This window comes from Vulpes lagopus, chromosome 7 (genome assembly GCF_018345385.1).
Source record: "Vulpes lagopus strain Blue_001 chromosome 7, ASM1834538v1, whole genome shotgun sequence".
Taxonomy (NCBI): Eukaryota; Metazoa; Chordata; class Mammalia; order Carnivora; family Canidae; genus Vulpes; species Vulpes lagopus.
In genome coordinates this window covers 127,877,754-127,900,484 of record NC_054830.1, presented here as the reverse complement: position 1 = coordinate 127,900,484, position 22,731 = coordinate 127,877,754, and the positions used below count along the sequence as shown (strand labels likewise).

The following is a 22,731-nucleotide window of genomic DNA, read 5'->3' as shown; positions in this document are numbered from 1 at the left end:
TAGTTCTTCCTGCTTGCCAAAGATTTCTAGTTATCACCATTTTGGCATGTTTTAAAACTAACAGATCGTTTACTGATGGCACGTAACTCAGCTGTCTGCCATTTCCTTTTTATATTGTTAGAATCATTTTTTGTTAAATAACAAGATGATCTCAAATTAGTTTTTGTTTGTAACTATATTAAAAGTACAAGATAGGGTGGGGTTAGGAAGATAAGAAATGTAGGAAATTGAGAATTATGTATCTCTTTAAAAATTTGTAATATGAATGAGTTCAAATGTTTAGGGTACATTTACTTTTTATTTCCTGTGTTGTTGGTACTGAGTAAGTATTCGAGTAGGATTATTTAGCTATATGTTGTGTTCTGGGGAAAATGTCTGCTGAAACACTCTTATTAAATAAGAGGGAAATGTTTTTTGTGGATTTGCCTTCTTTGGTTTTAGGGTGTTTTTATTTTTAAATATCTTTATTTAGGTATATACACAATAAAATTCACCAGTTTAAACTACAATATTCTATGTCCCAAAATAGAAACCATATATATGCACAATGACTTGTCCTGGAATATTATAGCAGTCTTATTAATAATAGCCAAAAAATGGAAATAATCAAGATGTCCATCAACCAAACATTCTTTGGTATTAGCCATACTATTCAGCAATAAAAAATAATGAATTAATAATACACTGAATAATTAGGATGAATTTCAAAAGTGAAATGAGCCAGTCACAAAAAACTACATACACATGATTCCATTTATAGCAAATTGCAAAAACGGCAAAAATCTAGGGACAGAGAGCAGTTTGGTGGTCATCACGATCAGGGTGGTGGGAATGTCCTGAACATGGCTGTGATACGGTAACATAATTATATACACTTACTAAAATTCACTGAATTGTACAGCTTAAACTGATGAGTTTTATCGTGGGTTGTATGGTTAAATGTATGTATAACTTGACAAGAAACTATCCTGCTATTTTGCAAGATGGTTGTACTCTTTTCCATTCCCTTCAGTCATCTAGGAGAATCTCATTTGCTCTGTATTCTTGAAAATATTTGACATTATTAATTTCCTTATTATTAGCCATTCTAGTGGGTATATAATGATATCCCATTTTAATTTTAATTTGCATTTCTCCAGTGGCTAATGATGTTGAACATTTTTTTCATGTGCTTATTTGCTCATCCTGAATTTTCTTTGGTGAGAAGTGTCCAAATTTTTGTTCAACTTTTTTTGGTTGTCTTTTTTATTTAATAGTAAGATTTTAAAAAATATATTCTAGAGGGCACCTGAGTGGCTCTGTCAGTTAAGCGTCTGCCTTCGGCTCAGGTCATGATCCTGGACTTCTGGGATCAAGTCCCATGTCAAGCTCCCTGCTCAGTGGGGAGTCTGCTTCTCTCTCTCTCCCTCTGTCCCTACCCCCTGCTTGTGCGCACTCTTTCTCGCTTTCTCTCTTTCAAATAAATAAATAAAAATTTTAAAAAACAGGGACGCTTGGGTGGCTCAGTGATTGAGCATCTGCCTTTGGCTCAGGGCATGATCCTGGAGTCCCAGGATTGAGTCCCATGTTGGGCTCTCTGCATGGAGCCTGCTTTTCCTCCTTCTGTTTTTTTTTTTTTTTTTTTTAAGATTTTATTTATTTATTCATGAGAGACACAGAGAAAGAAAGAGAGAGAGAGAGAGAGGCAGAGACACAGGCAGAGGGAGAAGCAGGCTCCACACAAGGAGCCCAACGTGGGACTCTATCCTGGGTCTCCAGGATCACGCCCTGGACTGAAGGCGGGTAAACCGCTGAGCCAACCCGGGCTGCCTTCCTCCCTCTGCCTATGTCTCTGCCTCTCTCTCTTTCTGTGTCTTTCATGAATAAATGAATAAAATCTTTAAAAAACAAAAAATAAAAATAAATTCTAGTTACAAATCTTAATTATATGTACTTTGCAACTTTTTCTAACAGTCTGTGCCTGCGAATTCATTTTCTTAACAATGTCTTTGAAGAACAGTGTTTTTAATTTTGATGAAGTCCATTCTTCATGTCTGTTTTCTTCTATTTTAGTTTCATCTATTTTTCTATTATGGTTCATATTTTTTGTGTCCTAAGAAGTCTTTGTTTAACTCTGGAGTGCCTGGGTGGCTTAGTCAGTTGAGCATCTGACGCTTGCTTTCAGCTCAGGTCATGATCTCATGGTCTTGAGATCAAGACCCCTATGGGGCTCCACTCTCAGAGGGGATCAGCTTGAAGATTCTTTCCCTCTGCCCTTCTCCCCACCAACACACGCATGTGTGCTCGCTCTCTTTCAAATAAATAACTAAATATTTAAAAAAGAGAAATCTTTAACTCAAGATTACAAACATTTTCTCCTATGTTTTCTTCTAGAATTGTTATAGTGAGAGCTCTTACATCTAGCTATATAAAAAAAGGTTACCTTTTCCATTGAATTATTTTGGCACCTTTGTCAAAAATCAATTGACGTTAAATAATGTGATCTATTTATTGGATTCTGTTCTGTTGCATTGATTGGTCTGTATACCTGTCTGTTTTGTCTCTGTTGCAGTGAGTTGATTATAGTAGCTTTATACTAAGTCTTGACGCCAGTTAATATTTTCTTCCAGCTCTGTTTCTTCTTATTTATTTATTTTTAAGATTTTATTTATTCATGAGAGATACAGAGAGAGAGACAGGCAGAGACACAGGCAGAGGGAGAAACAGGCTCCTTGTAGGGAGCCTGATGCGGAAGTTGATCCCAGGACTCCAGGACCACAGCCTGGGCTGAAGGCAGGTGCTAAACTGCTGAGCCACCCAGGGATCCCCTGTTTCTTCTTTTTTAAAGTTGTTTTGGTATTCGAGGTGTTCTAGTGTTCTTTCAGATAAACTTTAGAAAATGCTTGTCAATTTCTCAGAAGCATTCTTTTGGTATTGGGTAGAATTGCACTGAATCTGTAGGTCAGTTTGAAAAAAACCGACAACTGTTTTTAGTTTTCTAATTCATAAGCATGGCATATATCTGCATTTCTTTTGATATTCTTTAATTTTTCACAACAGTGCCTTGTAAATTTCAAAGTTCAGGTGTTACACATTTTTTTAAGTTGATCCCTAAGTATTTTATATTTTTGCTTCTGTTCTTTAAAATTTTACTTTCCAGTCGTTCATTGCTAACATATAGAAATACAATTGACTTTATGATCTTATTTCATTTATTAATTCTGTTAGCTTTTTATGTAGATTTCTCAGAATTTTCTACGTGGATAATCATTTCATCTGTTAATAAAGGTAGTTTTTTTCCTCTCCAGGATTGTTTATTACTTTTCTTGCCTGATCTCTCTGATTAGGACTTCCAATAAAATGTTTAATAAAAAGTATTGAGAATAGGCATCTTTACCTTGACCTTAGAGGGAAAACTAGCCACTAGTTAAATCTGTCACTATTTATGATAACTGTGAGACGTTTCCTTTTGGATTTAGTTTGCTGAGAGAGTTTATTAGAAATAAATATTGAATTATGTCCAGTATTTTTTTTTACATTTATTGAACTGATAAAAATTCTTTTAAAATCTATTAATAAAGTGCGTTTCACTGATTTTCTAATACTTCACTTGGTCATGATTGTTTTAAATATTATTGGATTTGATTTTGCTTTATCAAAACTTCTATTAAATTTGGGATCTAAAAAAAAAAAAAAATTTGGGATCTTTGTTCATGAGGGATATTCTGTAGTTCTCTTTTTTTCATGTTATTTTATATAGTTTTGGTATCAGGGAATGCTGGCCTCATAAGATTAGTTGGGAAGTCTTTCCACTTCAAGTTTCTGGAAGAGATGCATAGCATCGATAGAATTTCTTTCCTTAAATGCTTTGTAGCATTCACTACTGAGGCTATTTTTACCTCTCCCTAGTGTACCAGTAATTATGCCACTTCAGGTATAGTTTGAGAACCTTGCAATAGTGTATTTTTATTTTATCCTCTCAGTCCTTTGTGTTACTGATCTCTTGCATTTTATTTCTACATAAATTTAAGTGCCACAATGGAGTATTGTTTACTTTGCAGTAAATTATCTTCCCTAAAGTCAGAAAAATATCTTTTATATTTATTCAGTATTTACTGTATCTTGTGCTCTTTATTCTTTATCCTTTTATAATTTCTGCTTTGGATCATACACTTTGGTCTGGAAACCTTTGAACATTTCTTTTGGTACAGATATTCTGGAAATGAATTCTTTAAGTTTTTGTCTAGAAAACCATTTTTGCTTTTATTTTTGGAAGATATTTTTACTGTGTATGTAATTCTGGCTTGCCATTGGTTTTAATTGCTGCAAAGATGTCATTCCATTATCTTCTTATTTACAGTTTTTGAGGGAGGTTTACTGTCATTCTTATTTCCCTGTATATAGTGTATTTTTTTTCCTCTCTAGCTGCTTTTAAGATTTTCTTTTTATCACTGGTTTCCAGCAGTTTGGTTTTGATAGGTTTCTATTTGTAGTTTTTGTTTAATCTGTGTATTTACAGTTTGCATCAGTTTTGGAAAGTTTAAGACCATTATTCTTCATATACATTTTTTATCTCACTGCTTCCCCCTCCTTTTTAGGACTTTGGATATGCAAGTATAAGACCACTTGATACAGTTCCCCAGGTCACTGAAGCTTTCTTCATTTTCTTGCAATTTTTGTCTGTTTCATTTGAGATGGTTTCTCTGGCTATGTCTGTAAGTTCATTGATGTTTTTATTTGTGTCTGATCTGCTGTGCACTCTTTCCTAGTGTATTTTTCACTGCAAATATTCTGTTTTCATCGCCCGAGTGCCCTTAAAAAAATACCTTCCATATCTCCTTTCATGTTCACTTTACCTTCTTGTATTTATAATAGCTGCTCTGACATTCTTTTCTAATTCCATCCTCTGTCAGATCTGAATCTTTCCCTATTCGTTCATTTTTTTTCCTGGTTATGGGTCACATTCCCCTGTTCCTGTGCCTTCTTTATAGTTTTGTTTAGCTGTTAGATTTTTGTTGTATTCCTTTAAGTGGTGTCAGGCATCCTTCTGGTACATAGCTAAGTTAGTTGCAATCAGTTTCATCTTTTTGAGATTTACATTTAAGCAATGGTACAACAGTTCCAGAGCAGTTTTTATTCTGGTACTAATTTAGTTTCAGTACTAAGGTGTGAGCCTTCTGTGGGCTGATGCCCTCTGTATTAGCAGTCCTTTCCATTCTGGCTAAGGATAACGTGAAATACTCCCAATCTGGTGTGGGAGCCATTTAGCTCTGGGAATGGTTTAGCCGACTAAACCATTCCTTTGAATCTTTCCCTGGCTTTAAGTAATGTTTTCTCACTCACATGCAGGTCAGTATGTAGTCAGAAACTTGTGGGGGCCCCTCTGCAGTTCTTCAGGAACTCTTTTTTCTGCGCAACTCATTTATATCCAGCATGGTGCTGTGCAAACTCTGACTACCTTGGCCTCTCAACTCCCAGCTCTGTCTTTAGTTCAGTAAGATTGCTGGATTCTGTTTGTTTCCCTTCCCTTCACTGTTGCCTAGAAACTGTATCCAGGCAGTAAGCTAGAGGAATTTTTGTTTTGTTTTCAGCCTTTGAAAGTTTATTAAAATATTTTCTGAAAGTACATTTGGAGTATAAATCAAAGTTTGTAATCCCGAATCCTTTCTTGATAAGGAATTTTGAATGCTCTTGAAAATGAGTACTTGGTTTTGGCTCTTTAAACCTCATTTTGATTGAGCCTCATGTAGCTTTTCAGGCAGGATGGAGCTATTTGCATTTGCTGAATATTTAGTAAAATATTTTGGTTTATGTGTTTATGAAGATGTTATTTAATGGAGCCTATTGATTTCGAAAGGTCAAATTACCTTTCAAGAACTTATGCATTCTTTTATAGGGCTCAAAATCTCCTTCACCAAGACCAAACATGCCTATTCGATACTTCATAATGAAGAGTAGCAATTTGAGAAACCTTGAAATTTCTCAACAGAAGGGTATCTGGTCTACAACCCCTAGTAATGAGCGGAAGCTAAATCGAGCCTTTTGGGAAAGCAGCATGGTTTACTTGGTATTTTCTGTTCAAGGATCTGGACATTTCCAGGTGAGCCATCCTGAACCAGTAAAATGAGGTTGTTCTTGGCTGCAGGTTAGACCACACAGATGAAAACAAAAACCCAAAAACACCCTGGCTTTTTATTGTATCGGAATACAAGAATGAATTTTGCTTGACTGAGCATGAGGAATTTAGCGTACCTCTTCAGGGGAATGATTCTAGAGATCCCTTTGTTTTCCTTGTCTTACCAGAACCTCTCTAGATAAGCCATTTCTCCTTCTGAAGACAGCTTAAAATTTACTATTTCTCAGGCAGGTTAAGAGTAATGAGAGGCTTGACTTTTTGGTAAAATATTTATTTAAATAGGCAAGGAAGTTAGAATGACAGTCCAGAAACTGAGTGTGTTTCTTAACTCATTGTGACTTGATGTATATTTAAATTTAGGAAATAAGGAATTATTATTTGATATTATTCTAATTTTTGGAAGTAAAAACTTACAGGTTAGATTGTATGTTTATCATGGAATAAATGTGGGTTTAGGGCTGTTAATACATTATTTAGAAAGTATCTGTTCATACTGAAGTTGTTAGAAGGCTGGAATTGGTCTTCCCTATAAAATTTGCTAATGCATCTTTTTATAAAAAACAAGTAACTTATAAAAAGTAACTTTATAAAAAAAGTAACTTATGTTTGTTTTGTGAGCTATTATTTTTATTTTATATTTTTACCTTATAATTTCAAAAAACCTCAGAGCTTTCTCAGATAAATTGAATGCAGATGTTTTTAATATCATCCTCACCTTTCCCCTTGCCCTCATTTTACCCACAGGGATTCTCTAGGATGTCTTCTGAGATAGGAAGGGAGAAGAGCCAGGACTGGGGCTCAGCTGGACTGGGAGGAGTATTTAAAGTGGAGTGGGTCCGGAAGGAGAGTCTTCCCTTTCAGTTTGCACATCACTTGCTCAATCCTTGGAACGATAACAAGAAAGTCCAGATCAGCAGAGATGGGCAGGTATACAGTGGCATTTAATATTTGCCTTCTCCTTTTCTTTTTGTTTTGTTTTGCTGTTATTTGGTGATTTGAGGAGGAAATGTAAAAGTACAAATTATATATTCCATATGCACAAGGAAGATCATGGTTCAGATTTGTAAAAGCTAGTAAAAACCTGCTTGTACATATGTTTGACAGAACTCATTGCTTTTTTAACATTTTGTAAATTGGACTTCTCTCTGTTGTTATGTACATATAAAATCTTTTATAAGGTACCTCATGGAGGTTCCTGTTGTCTTACTAATGGAAGATAGAATCAAAACCGAGTGTGATTCTGAATCTTACCAAAGTCTAAGAATAACAACAGTATCTGACTTCTTTGCACCTTTAACTAATTATGTAGCATAAATAACAGCCTTTTTATATTTTGTAGCTTGTTTTATTTCTGTTGTATTTACTTTTCCTTTATCAGGCTGCTCTCATACATTTTAAATTAGTTAAGGGGATGGGCATTACCATATACATGGACCACTGTGCTAGCTGCTTTATATGGGGTAATTTAATTTACTGCATATTGAGTTATTAGCCCAATTTTAGGTAGAAGAAATAGGAGAAATTATTCTATGGTCACAGAGCTAATAATTTATTTAAACCAGTGTGACTCACTTTAAATCACCATATGAGAAGTGTTCGGGTTCTTTTTAAATGCACATCATGTCATAAGAGGATGATAAATGACATTCTTTTCAACTACATCAGAATATTTTAATTTTTCTTCTATAATAAGGATTTTGAAATAGGTCTAATTCCTAAGATAAGAATATTATATAATCACGATAATTTCTTAAAAGCCCCCCAAACATCTGATATGCTAGGTTTCATAGTAAACCTTTGAAAGCTAAAGCTGAGTGCTTTTAGTAAATCTCATTAAAAACAAAATTCATTGTTTCTGGATAGAAGTTCTGGAAAAACTCCATGGAAATCTCTTACCATTTTGTCACAAATAGTTGTGATATTTGCAAGTTAACTATAATCTTGAAGTCTGGAAGTGAACTTCACAAACCCAAATGCAGAGAAGTAGAACAATGCCTATCATATGATTTTACCATGTTCTGGTAAAGAAATGAAATTTCAAGTACTTTTCTTACATTTTAATCAGTGTACGTTGGTGATTAAAAAAATTCAATCCAGTTCCTTTTGTGTTTATTCTGACCTTTGATTTATCTAGGAACTAGAACCTCAGGTTGGTGAACAGTTGCTCCAGTTATGGGAACGCCTTCCATTGGGAGACAAAACCACAGCTGATTGACACTCAGGTTATACTCTACTTGACTTTGAGTACTGGTAGTATTTATGATCACTAATGACACTTTTCAAATTATTTATCTTTTTTTTTTTTTTCCTTTTTCAGAGCTCTTACCTACAGAAGAACATCGTACCTATTTATAGCCACTGAATGCACTGACTTCTAAAAACTAAGGTGGAGATATGTGTTATGAATGAATGGGCTTTTCTGGTTTAGAGTGTTCCTTTAGAACCACCATCTTCACATAAAAGGGAAAAGAATAATTTAAATTTTTATAGCGATCTTAAAGGATGATTATGTAATGTTTGTTAATTATATGTTTATAATTGAATAAAATAGTAGTTTCATTACTTGATACAACAGCAGTTATTTGAAACATACTTAATTTGAAGTTAAACATTTCATTTGTTGAAAACACTGACTTATAATTCTTATTGACGATTTTTTTTTAATGCAAACTAAATTGTTTCAAGAAAGGCCTGAATGTTTCAGTACATCTGAGCACCATTTTAGCAGAGTCAGCTCTTAAAATTTGTTATTAAAAAAAAAAAAGCAAACAACCCAATTCTAAAGATGTCCCTTTTGAAAATAGTTTGTGCTGATTAAGGACTATTCATTTTGCCATTTTAAACCTGAAGTACATTAAGAATAAAAGGAGAGAGGTTCTTTTTCTTTGATGATGAAGTGCATGCGGTAAAATCTGAAGGAAATCAGGGTTTTCCCTCCCTGTTGTTGGTCAGATCAGATTTAGTCCTTGGTTTTATTACTGGTCCTGCCTTTTAACCTGATGTGTGCTGTACCTCTCCCTTCCTCCCATGATACAACCTTCACACCTCTTATGCGAGCACAATAATTACTTCCTCTTTGTTTTGGCTAGAGAAACTTTATTGAGACAAGTTAAAAAGGAAAACAAACATGTTAAAAAGTGCCCAACAGTCAGTGGGAGCTTGATTGGTATATGTCTTTGAAATTAAAGTCCATAGCACCACAATTCTAAATGCCTTCTATTTATTTTGTAGTACTTTCCATCGTACTTAACGTTTTTGGCTTTCCTATTTTCTTGCATTTATGGTTTAATAAATGCGAAGTAATTTTTTGTAAACCTGTGTTAGTGCCAACTCTTCTATTTCTTTGTCGTCTTGGGATGATTTGATATCTTTACCATCAGTCTATAAAGTTTCCCTAGAGGCCTTTTGAAGGGAAATAGAGGAACAGGGAAAAAATGAAAGAAATGTCTTGGTAATTGAGCTCTAAATAGAGCAGCTTTGATAGCACTTCTATCAAATATTTGGGTTATTGCTGTGTGAAGAAAAACTATCCTGAATCTAATTTAAAGGCAGGAACACAACTCTTAAGTTTTTTGCTTCTGCATTTGAGAACAAAGAAGTGAAAAGTCATGGGGCAGCATAAGATCTTGAGAATCTTTTTTCTCTTGGAAAGCATTGTATGTTGGCACAGTAGTTTAGAATGGCAGCTGTGATTTTTACCTATATTTGTACTGCTGGTTTTTTGTTTGTTTGTTTTATACTTTGAGATATATACCTGTAAATTGAGCCTATGTGATTATGTTCTGCTGTATGTGTATTATAGTTGTCCTCCTATTAGAGCAATTTGTGTTTTTTTCTGATAATGTATATACATCTTGTTTAAGTATATACTTAGCAGTTTACAGTGTTCTAAATTTGGAAGTGAGGACTTTTTAAAAAAATAAAACTTGTTTTAATTTCCTTCTGTTTTCTAATATTTAGCTCTATGTAAATGATGAGTTTGTTGCTATTTAAAATGAAACACAATTTGAATGGAATTAAAATGCTGTTTTTAGAAGAGATGAACTTTAAATATACTTATTAAATGAAATTCTGTTGTTATTTCTGATATGCTATAACAGGGCTAAGGGAACAATGATCAACAATATCCCTTGAGGTATAGCAGTGAATTTCAAACATCCTGAAGAATATTAAATTGATAGAGAAGGTGATGACTTCATATAAGTATCAGTATCTCCTCCTTGAAAAACTGCCTTATTTTACCATAAGTGGTTGGGAAAAAAGTTCAAGACGTGTTCCATAAAATTCTTTCAAATATGATAAAAGGTGCAGGCTTGTGTTCTCCATCAGGACCCTGCATCTTGTAACATGCCCTTGTATCCACTGAACACCCCGGCCTCACTCTACCAGTTACAGCAGAGCTTGGCAGCAAGGAAAAGCATCATTTCAAATGCATACTTCAAGAAGAGACTGATTCATTTAAGACTTTGTCCTCAGAGACTCCTTCTTCAACATATAGTCTTACTTCCTATGACAGGGAAAGTCTGGAGGACGAAGTCAAATGAGCTTCACCCCTGAAGCAACACCAGGGCACAAATTCTGCACCTGACCATGTCACTAAGAAGTGATAACACCTTCCCATCTGCGTGAGCTGCCCACAGTGCACATGCTCGCTGTGCTCCAGAAGTCTCCACAGCTCCTCTTCACGCAGAGGACCACCATGCAGTGCACTCAGTTACCACTGAGCATGCCCTGGGCTTTGCAGTCATAGGTGAAATTTCTACTTGGCTGTCTCATAAAATCACAGACTCTCCATATTGGAAATGGAACTACTGTTCTTTCCTACAGCCTGTTCCTGCCTAAAGCTGTTCTCTCTACAGCTGCTGTCAGGTCCATCGTTGTGATTCAGGCCAGAAAACTTGCAATCTTCCTTGACATCTTTATTTCCCTCAACCTCATCCACCAGCACATTTGCTTGGGTCTACCTTCAAAATAGATCTAATCCCCAACTCTTTTCTCCCCATCTGTCACAGGTGCTCTGGACTGAACCATGGTCCTTCTTACCTGGGTTACTGAAATTGCTTCCTAAGATGCCTTCCCTCATCTATCGACCAGGCATCAACCTGGTGCCACCAATCTATTTTCCACACAGAAACTAGTGATCCTTTTAAAACAGTTTGCATTACTTGGCTGCTCAAAACCCTGACTCCCCATTTCTCTCACAAGCCAAAGTTCTTAAAATGGCACAAACACTACATGATCAAACAGTGTTATATCTCTGGCCATCATTCCTCTACTTAACTCCACTTCAGCCCCACTGGCCCCCTCACTGTTCCTTGACTATACTAGGCCTGTTGTAGCCCAGAAATGTGTGTGAGCTGTTGACTCTGCCTGGAATGCTCTTCCCAGAATATCTGTTTGGCCAACTGGTTGCCACCATGTAGTGTTAGGTTTACTGTAAAATTTTCTGTAAAGCTTATTTCACTTTTATTTTTTATTTTTTTATTTTTTATTTTTTTATTTTTATTTTTTTCTTATTTCACTTTTAGAAGTAACATACAGGAAAAGTCAACGTTTTTAGATGTGCAGCTCTGAAATTTGACACGGAATTATGGAACTATCACCTCAATTAGGATACAATTCCATCACCTCCAAAACTCCTTTATGCCATCCCTTTGTAGTTTCAGCTTCCTCTCACAACTCATGCCATCCAGCCATAGATCTGTTTTTGACATTGTAATTTTCTTCTTTTGAGAACATGATACAGATAGAATCTTATAGTATGTAACCTTGTGGGACTGGCTGGCTTCTTTCACTCAGCATAATGCCTTTGAGATGGATCCAAGTTGTGGCTATCAAAGTTCATTTCCTATTATTGCCGAGTAGTATTCCATTGTACAGAATGTGCCATATTTTTGAAAGCCATTTACCTGTTGATCATACACGTGTGATTATATATAGAATAGCTAAACATTTGTGCACAAGTTTTTGGATGGGAATATGTTTCCGTTAGTTGAGCAAATACCTAGGACTGGGGTTGCTGAATCATATGGTAAGTGTCTGTTTTATGAGAAAGTGCCAAACTATTTTCCAGAGTGACTCTACCATTTTGCAGTCCTACCAGCAGTGGTTTAGAGTTCCAGTTGCTCCACATACTTGACAACATTTACTATTGTCAGTATCTTTTTTTTTTCTCTTGAATTTGAAAATATCAATTTTATCAAATTGTTGCTAAATTCCACTGAAGAACAATACAGCTATTATTATAAAATGCCTGTTCTACATGTTATTTTGTCATATTTGGTGTAGTAACTTCATAAATATAAATATACTGTAATTCAATTTAAACGGAGGCACCAGGCAGCCCGGGTGGCTCAGCAGTTTAGCACCGCCTTCAGCCCAGGGCGGGATCCTGGAGACCCGGGATCGAGTCCCGTGTCGGGCTCCCTGCATGGAGCCTGCTTCTCCCTCTGCCTGTGTCTCTGCCTCTCTCTATGTCTCTCATGAATAAATAAATAAAATCTTAAAAAAAAAATAAACGGAGGCACCTGCTAGAGACAGTCCATCATATCTAAGAAGGATATGTTCATAACCTCTCTTCATTTTTTATTTTTTTCATCATAAGTGTATTCCTTAATCCCTATCACCTATTTTCTCCATCTCCCATCACTTCCCTTTTGGTAACTGTTTTGTTAAGGGTCTACTTCTTGATCTCTCTCTTTTTCCTTTATTCATTTATCTCTTAAATTCCATATATGAATGAGGTCGTACAGTATTTGTCTTTCTCTGACCAGCTTATTTTGCTAAGCATTAAACTCTAGCTCTATCCATGTTGTTGCAAGTGGCAGGATTTCATTCTTTTTTATGTCTGAAATATATTCAATTATATATATATACACTATTTCATCTTTATCCATTCATCAGTGGATGGACACTTGAGCTGCTTCCATAATTTGGCTCTTGTAAATAATGCTGCAATAAACATAGGGGTGATGTATTCTTTTGGATTAGTATATTTTTGTACTTTTTTTGGTTAAATACCTAGTAGTGCAATTACTAGATCATAGGGTAGTTATGTTTTTAATTTTTTGGGAAACCTCTATACTGTTTTACAAAGTGGCTGCACCAGTTTGCATTCCCACCAACAGTACAAGAGGGTTCCTTTTTCTTCACATCCTCACCAACATTTGTTGTTTCTTGTGTTTTTGACAATAGGTCAATACCTTGGTTTCATCATTCTTTTAGATGTGCAATAGTATCTGATCATGGTTTTAGGTTGTATCTTTCTAATGGCTCCTAATGTTGAATATCTTTTCATGTGACTTCTTATGTCACTCAGTCTATTCAGGCTGCTGAAAAAAAATACCACTGACTGTGTGGCTTACAAACCACAGAAATTTATTTCACATAGTTCTGGAGTCTGGAAGTCCAAGATCAGGGTGTTGGCATGGTCAGGTTCTGGTAGAAGCCCTCTTCCCAGTTGCAGACTGCTGACTTCTCGTGTCCTCATGGTGGGAAGAAACGCAAATATTCAGCATAAAGCAGTCACCCATTCATTTTCTTTTGTGAAGTGTCCCTCCAAGTGATTTGACCATTTTTAAATTAAATCCATTGTTTTCTTACTGTTGAGTTTTGAGAGTTCATCATAAACAGTACTCCCCCTTTATGTACAGGGCTACATGAACCAGATTTACTTTCTTGCCTGAAATAACATATATAAACACATGAAATAACGTTTTTCAAGACACTGGACATTAGGCAGTGAAGGACAGTAATCCCTGAGAGATGAAAAACAAAGACCTGCCTGAGCCTACTACCTTAGATTTCCAGGCCATGGCACAGAGAGGGGGAGTTGAAGCAGAACTTGACTGAGTCCTGAGTAGAGGCAACAGAGTTGAGAGTGGGGAAACCAAACAGCTAGCGTTCATAGAACAGAATAACAGAGGGAGAACTGCATACAGAGAGAACTCCAGAGATGTATAGACAGTCTCCCTGGAATATTCAGTAGAGTGCTGGCCCACGCATGTGTGTGCAGAAATGGTCAGCAAAAGAACCACTTGAAAAGATTAAAGGGAATAGTACCTGTTTCCACCAGCCAGATTTGTAAAAATTCGAAAGTGGTCAGAAAAGAGGAAAAAAAGAAACAACAAATGGAAATAACAAATAGAAACAAAAACAGTGAACAAAAATAAGCAGCACGATGGTAGACTCACAAAATCAATAATCATATCAAATGTATAAAAACCTCAACTAGGGCACCTAGCTGACTCAGTGTGCAATCTCTAGGTCATAGGTTCGAGTTTCACATTGGGTGTAGAGATTTCTTAAATTATATAAAAAAATTAAAAATCCCAATAAAAAGAACTTATTAGGATAAAAAAAATCAAGACACAAATACATGATGCCTATAAGGAATATACTTAAATATCAAAACACACAAGTTTTAAAAAAATGGAATAGTTCTCCCTTGCTAGCATTAATTGAAGAAAAAAAAGCTAGTATGGCTATATTAATATCAGGCAAAAGAATTCAGAGCAAAGAATATAATCAGGGATAAAAACAGTCATTTAGTCATGATAAAATGGTCAAGGCATATAACAATCCTACACACTTAGGTACCTGTAAAAAAGCTTCAAAATACTTAAGTAAAATTTGATAGAACTGAAAGGAAAAATATACATAAGTTCACAATTATTGTCAGAGATTTCAATACTCCCTTCTCAATAATTGATAGAAAAAGTAGGCAGTACATCAGAAAAGATACTTTGGGCTTGAAGAACACTATCAACCAACTTGATCTAATTAACATTTACAGAACATACCACCCAACAGCAGCAGAATACACATTCTTTAAGTGCACACAGAATACTTATGATAGACCATTTTTGTAGGTCATAGAACAAATTTCAATAAATTTACTTTTTATTATGTAGGAGCACTTAACATAAGATATACCCTCTTCGGTTCATAAATGCACAATTATATTAACTATAGGCACAACGTTGTACAGCAGATCTTTGAATGTATTAATACTGTATAACTAAATATTGTGCCCTTTGAACAGCAATGCTTTGTTTTCTTTTCCCCCTACTTCCTGGCAACTGCTATTTATTCTCTGTTTGTATGATTTTGACTATTTGTAGATACTTCATGTAAGTGGCATGATTCAGTATTTGTTCCCCTTGCGACTGGCTTATTTCAATTCACATAATGTTTTCCAACTTTATTCATGTTGTGTGTGGCAGGGTTTCTTTCTTTAAAATTTTTAAAAAATTATATTTATTTATTCATGAGAGACACAGAGAGAAAGAGAGAGAGGCAGAGACACAAGCAGAGGGAGAAGCAGGCTCCATGCAGGCAGCCCGACATGGGACTCGATCTCCGGTCTCCAGGACCACACCCTGGGCTGAAGGTGGCGCTAAACCGCTGAGCCACCTGGGCTGCCCTCTTTTTTAAGACTGCATAATATTCCAATGTATGTATGTGCCACTTTAAAAAAATTTCGGAACATTTTAATCACTTTAAAAAGACATATTAGGGATCCCTGGGTGGCGCAGCGGTTTGGCGCCTGCCTTTGGCCCAGGGCGCGATCCTGGAGACCCGGGATCGAATCCCACGTCGGGCTCCGGGTACATGGAGCCTGCTTCTCCCTCTGCCTGTGTCTCTGCCTCTCTCTCTCTCTCTTTGTGACTATCATAAATAAATAAAAATTAAAATAAAAATAAAAATAAAAATAAAAAGACATATTATATCCTCCCCCAACCACCCAGTTGTTTTATACTTCTATCATGATGGCGTCCCTGTCTGAGTATTTCACATAAATGGCATCACACAGTATATATATAGCCTTCTGTGTCTGGATTCTTTCACTTAGGATAATGTTGTCAGGGCTTATCTGTGTTGTAGTGTGTGTCAGCATTCCCCCTTATTACAGAATAACAATCTACTATATGGATATATCACATTTTATTTATCCACTCAAATGATGAATATCAAGATTCCTTTTACATTTTGGCTATTCACATACTAAATATTTATCTATATACATTCACATTTAACCTTTTGCATGGGTCTGTATTTTCATGTCCCTTATTTGCAGGTCAGATAATGAGGAAGTGCCTAACGACTTTTGTGAAGCAGTTCCACATTCTGTGTCCCTGTCTGCAATGTGTGAGGGTGCCAGTTTCTGTTCACGCTCACTAACACTTGTGATTACCTGGTGCTTTATTTTAGATGGACTGGTGATTGCGAGAAGTATCTCATTGTTGTACCACATTTTCTTGACCATTCATTTGTTGATAGGCATTTAGGTTGTTTCCATGTCTTGGCTGTTTTGAATAATGCTGCAACAAACATGGAATGCATGTATCTTTCTGAGATCTTTATTTCAATTTTTTGGGATATATACTCTGAAGTGGGATTGCTGAATCAATATGCAATTTTGTTTTTAAAAATCTCAATAAATTTGGGGCTCCTGGGTGGCTCTGTCCATTAAGCTTCTGATTCTTGATTTCCACTCATGTCATGGTCTGAGGGTCATGGGATCCCCAGGCAGGCTCTGTACTCAGCGTGAAGTCTACTTAAGATTCTCTCTCTTTCCCTTCCTTTGCCCCTCCCCTGACTTGTGGGTGCTCTTTTTCCCCTCAAAGTCTTTTAAAAAAAATCACAATATAAATTAAAAAAGATTCAAGTTCTACAAAGTGTGTTCTCTGACCACAATGGTCTTAAATTAGAAATGAGTAATGTCTGACTTCAAACTAGCTAGAAAAAGCAGTGTTTTCCCATAAGTTCCAGGATTGATTCCTATTGGTCATGTGCTTATCTCCACACCATTCTACAGTCACTGTGATACTTGGCTAAATGTAGAGTGAATGCTCATCCCAAACACATGGGCCAAGAACAGGAGAGAAATGATTCTCTAAAGGAAAATCAAAGTAAATTACCAGAATGAAAATTATGGGGCAGGCAAAATTATTAGCTATCCAATACCAAAGCTAGAATATTTTTCTATTTTTTTTTTTTTTTAGATTTTATTTATTCATGAGAGACATGCAGAGAGAGGCAAAGACATAGGCAGAGGGAGAAGCAGGCTCCCTATGGGGAGCCTGATGTGAGACTCGATCCCAGGACCCCGGAATCATGACCTGAGCCAAAGGCAGATGCTCAACCTCTGAGGCACCCAGCTGACCCTAGATTTTTTTTTCTAGAAAACTTCAAGATTGCAGTATACAGTTAATATACCCCCAAATATTGTAAAATTTCTATATAATTGCAAAAAACAATTGGAAGTTAAAATTACACCATTTATAATAAAATATATCAAATACCTAGGAATGATAACTGACAAAAGATGTAAAAGGCTTATAGGCTGAAAAATGCAAAATACTGCTGAGAGAAATTAAAGAAGACCTAAAAAATGAATACAAATTTACCTTGTCCATGGGTTGGAAGACTCAATATTGTTAAGATGTAAATTCTTTCCAAAATGTATAGATTTAACACAATCCCAATCAAGATCCCAGCAGTTTGTAGACACCAACAAACTGATTCCAAAATTTATATGGAAATGCAAAGGATCTAGAAGAGTGAAAACAACTATGAAAAAGAACCACTTTGGAGGGCTCACACTACTTGATTTCAAGGCTTATAAAGGTATACTACACAAAACAACTTGATAATGGCATAAAGATAGGAAAATAGCCCAATGGAACATAATGGAAAGTCCAGAAATGAAGCCAACATCTATGGACAATTGATTTTTTTTTTAAACAAAAATATAAAGGCAATGTGATGGAGAAAGCATAGTCCTTCCAACAGATGGAACAGATGGCTATCCATATTCAAGATAATGAACTTGGATCTCTATATCATATAATATACAAAAATTAACTCCTGAGGGTCCCTGGGTGGGTCAGCGGTTTAATCCCTGCCTTCAGCCCAGGGCCTGATCTTGGAGTCCCGGGATCGAGTCCCACATTAGGCTCCCTGCATGCAGCCTGCTTCTCCCTCTGCCTGTGTCTCTGCCTCCCTGTCTCTCATGAATAAATAAATTAAAAAAATCTTAAAAAAAAATTAACTCCGAATACATCATAGGCTTAACTGTGAGAGCTACAACTATAGACCTTCTAGGAGGAAGCAAGAGAAAAATCTTATCTTGGTTTGTGCAGAGATTTCTCAGATCCACTATCTCTTAAAAGAGCAAAAAGATAAATTTGGCTTCATCAAAATTTATAACTTCTGTTCTTCAAAAGACACTGTTAAGAGAGTGAAAACACAAGCCATACACTGCAGGAGAATATTTAGAAGACATATATTTAATAAAAGACTTGCATCCAGAATACCTAAAGAAAGTTCTCAAAACTCTACAATAAGGAGAAAAACAACCCAACTAGAGAATTGGGCCATTTGAACAGATACTTCACCAAAGAAGATATACAGAAGACAAATAAATACATAAAATAATGCTCAGCACCATTAGTCATTTGGAAAATGCAAGCTAAAACCCAACATGAGATATCATTGTGATCTATTAGAGCAGCTATCATGAAAAAACACTCCCCATGCCAAGTGTTGACAACTATGTGGAGGAAGTGGACTTCTCATCTACTGATGGTGGGAATGTAAAATGATAGAACCACTTTAGAAAGTAGTTGGATATTTTCTGAAAAAATTAAACATATACTTAACCACATTCCACTCTTAGGTACTGATTTAGTTTTCCCTGATTTGAATATTTTCATTATAGTAATCATATTGCTGTGTTCATGTCCTGCCCCCTTCTTCACAGACTATCCACTCCCTGGAGTTGGAGAATCTTTCAATTTTATAGACTTTCTTGCACAATGTCTAGTAGGCATTTAATACATAATTGTTTAAGAAGTTACTTAGAGGAATAAAGAAAATAATGAGAAAAATTCATTTTTGAATATGAATTTTACCTAGTCTCTTTTTAGTATAGTGTAATATTTTATTCTATTTATTTTCTTTTTTTTATTCTATTTATTTTCATTTAAAATTATAGGATAATGTTGACCCCATGCTATTGCAGACTTCTGATTCATTCATAGTAATGAGTATATGATATTTAATAAATTTCATTATAAGATAAGTTATTTTTTCCCATTCTAAATAGTATAGTATTATTCCTATTATAATAAATAGTATAAATGTTTCCATTGTAAACATTTTCTTATGTCAAATAATTTCATTAGGACAGATACCCAGGAAGGGTATCACTAGATGAAAGGGTATGAATGATTATATTACATTATTTTAAAATATACTTAGCTACCAGTGGAGCATATGGTTCCTTAAGCAGGATGATTTGGGTATAGAAATGGTTGTAGCTATACCTGGGTAAATTTAAAAAATTTTATTTTTATTTATTTTGTTAAACTTTCCTTTAGCTTTATTAATTTTAATTTTATTTTTGAGAGACAGAGTGTGTGTGTGCAGGAGATGGAGAAAGAGCAGAGGGAGAGGGAGAGAGAGAATCCCAAGCAAGCTCCATGCTCAGCATGAGCCCAGAGCCGGGGCTCAATCTCATGATTCTGAGATCATGACCTGAGCGGAAATCAAAAGTCAGGTGCTTAATTGACTGAGTCACCCAGGCACTTCCAAATTTATTTTGTGGAGGCCGAGAAAATTAAGACCATTCCACTTTAAGTTCAGCGTTAGCACAAGTACAGCCATCCCAGGCCCCTGTGAAGAAGAGCTGAACTTTACCTTCCTTCTGTTACAGCTTAACGTCCTAGAAAGCCCCATATTAGAATGAGAACAGAGCCCAAGCCAGTTGCAGGAAGCCCCTATTAGAATAAGAACAGAGCTCAGTGCCCTTGAAAGCCCCATATCAGAATGTAAACAGAACTTGAGGAATTGCTCCACCCCTTCTGGAGGTCCCCTAGACCAGCCCTTACAACTAAGCTGGAACCCACCTCGGGGTCCAAGTCCCTGCTCTGCTGTGTTGGGTATACTTGGACCCAAGCTTGAGCTTGTTAATAAACCCTCGTGTGTTTGCATCGGTGTCGGCTCCTTGGTGGTTTCTCAGATACATAATCTTGGGCACAACAATTTTTGAATCAGGAAAATAGTCTTTATTTTCTTAAATTTTAAAATTTTTATTATTATTTTTAAGTAGGCTCCACATACCATGTGGAGCCCAACACAGGGCTCAAACTCATGACCCTGAGTTCAAGATCTGAGCTGAGATCAAGAGGTACTCAAAAAAACTGAACTACCCAGGTGCTTTTGGAAAACAATCTTTTAAAAAAAATTGGGCCTATAGTCTTTGGGTTTAAAAAGCAAACACCTGTTTTTACTGTTGATTCTTTCTCTTCCATGTAGCAATAATTTTTTAAAAAACAATTCCATAGTTAAAATTTATTTTTCCTAAGAACATGTTTCATCCACTCTTAATTTACCCTGGCTAACTATCAGAAACCCTTATGTGAGTATGTAAATATGTAAAATACTCTGTCTTGTTTCAAAAAGGATTTGAGACTGTATTAATTTCTGGTGTGAAATGTTGGGAGAAACAACACAACAAATGATTTCTTGGAGGGTCATCTGGTGAGGAAGGGCACCTATAATGTGCCAATACTTGGATCATCTTTAGAGAAGATGTGGCTCCTGAAAAATAGATATATATATATGTATGTGTATATCTTTTGAGAGAGAGAGTGTGTGTGAGCAGTGAGGGGCAGAGAGACAATCTTCTGCAGGCTCCATGCTCAGTACTGAGGCCAATATGGGGCTTGTCTCACAACCCCAAGATCATGACCTGAGCCAAAATCAAGAGTGGGTCACTTAACCAATTGAGCCACCCATGTGCCTCATCTTTTGGAAATTTTAGCTTTTGGTCTTTTGATTTAAGTAAAAGTGCTATTATAAATACATAATAAAATATGTTGGACTGAGGAAGAGTTACTTTTCTGGTCACCCTTAGGAATTTGGGGTGTGCATCAATCACAAACTTTGGGGTTACTTAATTGTAAGTAACACATTCTGACTTAAAGTGGTAAGGGGATTTATTGGAAGAGTATCAAACAGTTCCCAGAATTAGTGCGATTGAAGAATCAGGTATGGACATGGGCAGAGGGAGATGGAATTAGACCTAGGAAAAGGCTGGGGTCAGGCTCTCACCCCAGGCTTGGATACTACTGGACACTGCCACTGGTAGATTCTCATTTCTCCAGCCTCCCCTATATCTTTGTCACACTCTGAAGAATCAAGGTTGGTGGAAGCAAATGACTCGCCAAACAGGTACCCTTCCTGCGAAGCAGTAGGAAACAGAAGTTTCCAGGGGCAAGGAGTGGAATGTGTCCCTGGCTGGCTCAGATGATAGAGCATGTGACTCTTGACCTCCATGTTGTGAGTTCAAGCCCCATGATGGGTGTGTAGCCTACAGGAAAAAAAAAAAGGGGGGGGGGGGGAGGTTCTGTTCTTTTCTGCCTCCTGCTGGTTGTAAGTAGAAAGGAAGTTTGGGTTATGGTTATGTGAAAAAAGTCATAGATCTGTTACATTTATTGATTTCTGATGATTATAGTATCATTTTTCATTTTCCCAATAACGTGTACAGTGAAGGATCTTCAACTGTGACCCATGCATGATGGCGAGGGCTGGGGAAGGCCACATATTCCTTGAAATTATAAATTATAGAATTTTGGTATGTGTGCCTTTTGCATTGTTGGGTGGTAGGAGAGTCCATAATTTTTGTTAGCTTCTCCAGGAGACCCACAATCTACAAAAAAGTTAAAAGATCCTAACTGGAATGTTCTACATAATTACTTTCTCGTGAAATTTCAGTTCATTCAGATTAATTGTCGCGAGTACTACTACCTTCTGTCCGCTAGGTGGTGCTGTTACATGCATTTTCAAACACCAATCTCAAGGTTCATTGATTTATGGAGTGAAAAAGCGCCCAGGTTTAAGTGGCAAGTCCTCAAGTTCATTTTAGGTTGGAAGGAATTTTTGAAATCAAGTAGTACAGTCGCATTGTTTTACAGATAGGCCACCAGATGCCCAAAAGGTTAAGGAAGAGCTCTGACGGAGACCAGACCTTTTGAAAAGTCGAAAGGATGTGCTGAGTGGAAGAACCCACAGAGCTGGAGCTCTCCTCCTACCAAAATACTTTGAAGGCTGCGCCTTTGGCCGCCCAAGGACTGGGGGTGGTACTGGTTGTGGACTTTAGATTTTTTTGGTTCTGAGGCATTTGTATTTTTCAGTCACAGTCATGACGGAATTTGGTGCTTCTACCCTGCCGGATGGTGGTATTGCTGAGAAGGGATTTTATTTAGTTAAGGAGGGAAGTTGCACAGTCTTCCTCTACCCCATTCCCTGGTTGGCTTTAGACATCTTACAATTACGTGCATTGCATTCTTTCCAGAGCCAATGGTGACCCTATAAATGTATGTATAAGCAGTATTGGTGACACATGAGGGACATGCTAGGTTGAATTGAGGGTTTTATAGTTGATGGTTTTTAGGCATTTACATAGTAATTGAACACTGACATTTTTACTGTGTATGTACATGTGTTTTAAAACACTCTTAAGAATCCATTATTTACTGCTAGTCATAGCTTCTGTGATAAACACCACGGTCAGTTACTCAGGTATCCCATTGGGAAGGAAGGACTGA

At 36.4% G+C, this 22,731-nt stretch overlaps 1 protein-coding gene across 3 annotated transcripts in view; it reads left to right on the top strand.

Annotated features, from left to right (window-relative positions):
* Positions 1 to 10,184, top strand: part of YTHDC2 (YTH domain containing 2) — a 77,784-nt gene extending 67,600 nt beyond the window's left edge. For all 3 annotated transcript variants that reach the window (XM_041762843.1, XM_041762844.1, XM_041762847.1), the window contains 4 exons: positions 5,876 to 6,079; positions 6,860 to 7,042; positions 8,250 to 8,337; positions 8,433 to 10,184. In XM_041762843.1, coding sequence (XP_041618777.1) covers positions 5,876 to 6,079; positions 6,860 to 7,042; positions 8,250 to 8,330 — 468 coding nt within the window. In that variant the 3' untranslated portion in view covers positions 8,331 to 8,337; positions 8,433 to 10,184. The remainder of the gene's footprint in view (positions 1 to 5,875; positions 6,080 to 6,859; positions 7,043 to 8,249; positions 8,338 to 8,432) is intronic.
* Positions 10,185 to 22,731: the final 12,547 nt, after the last annotated feature.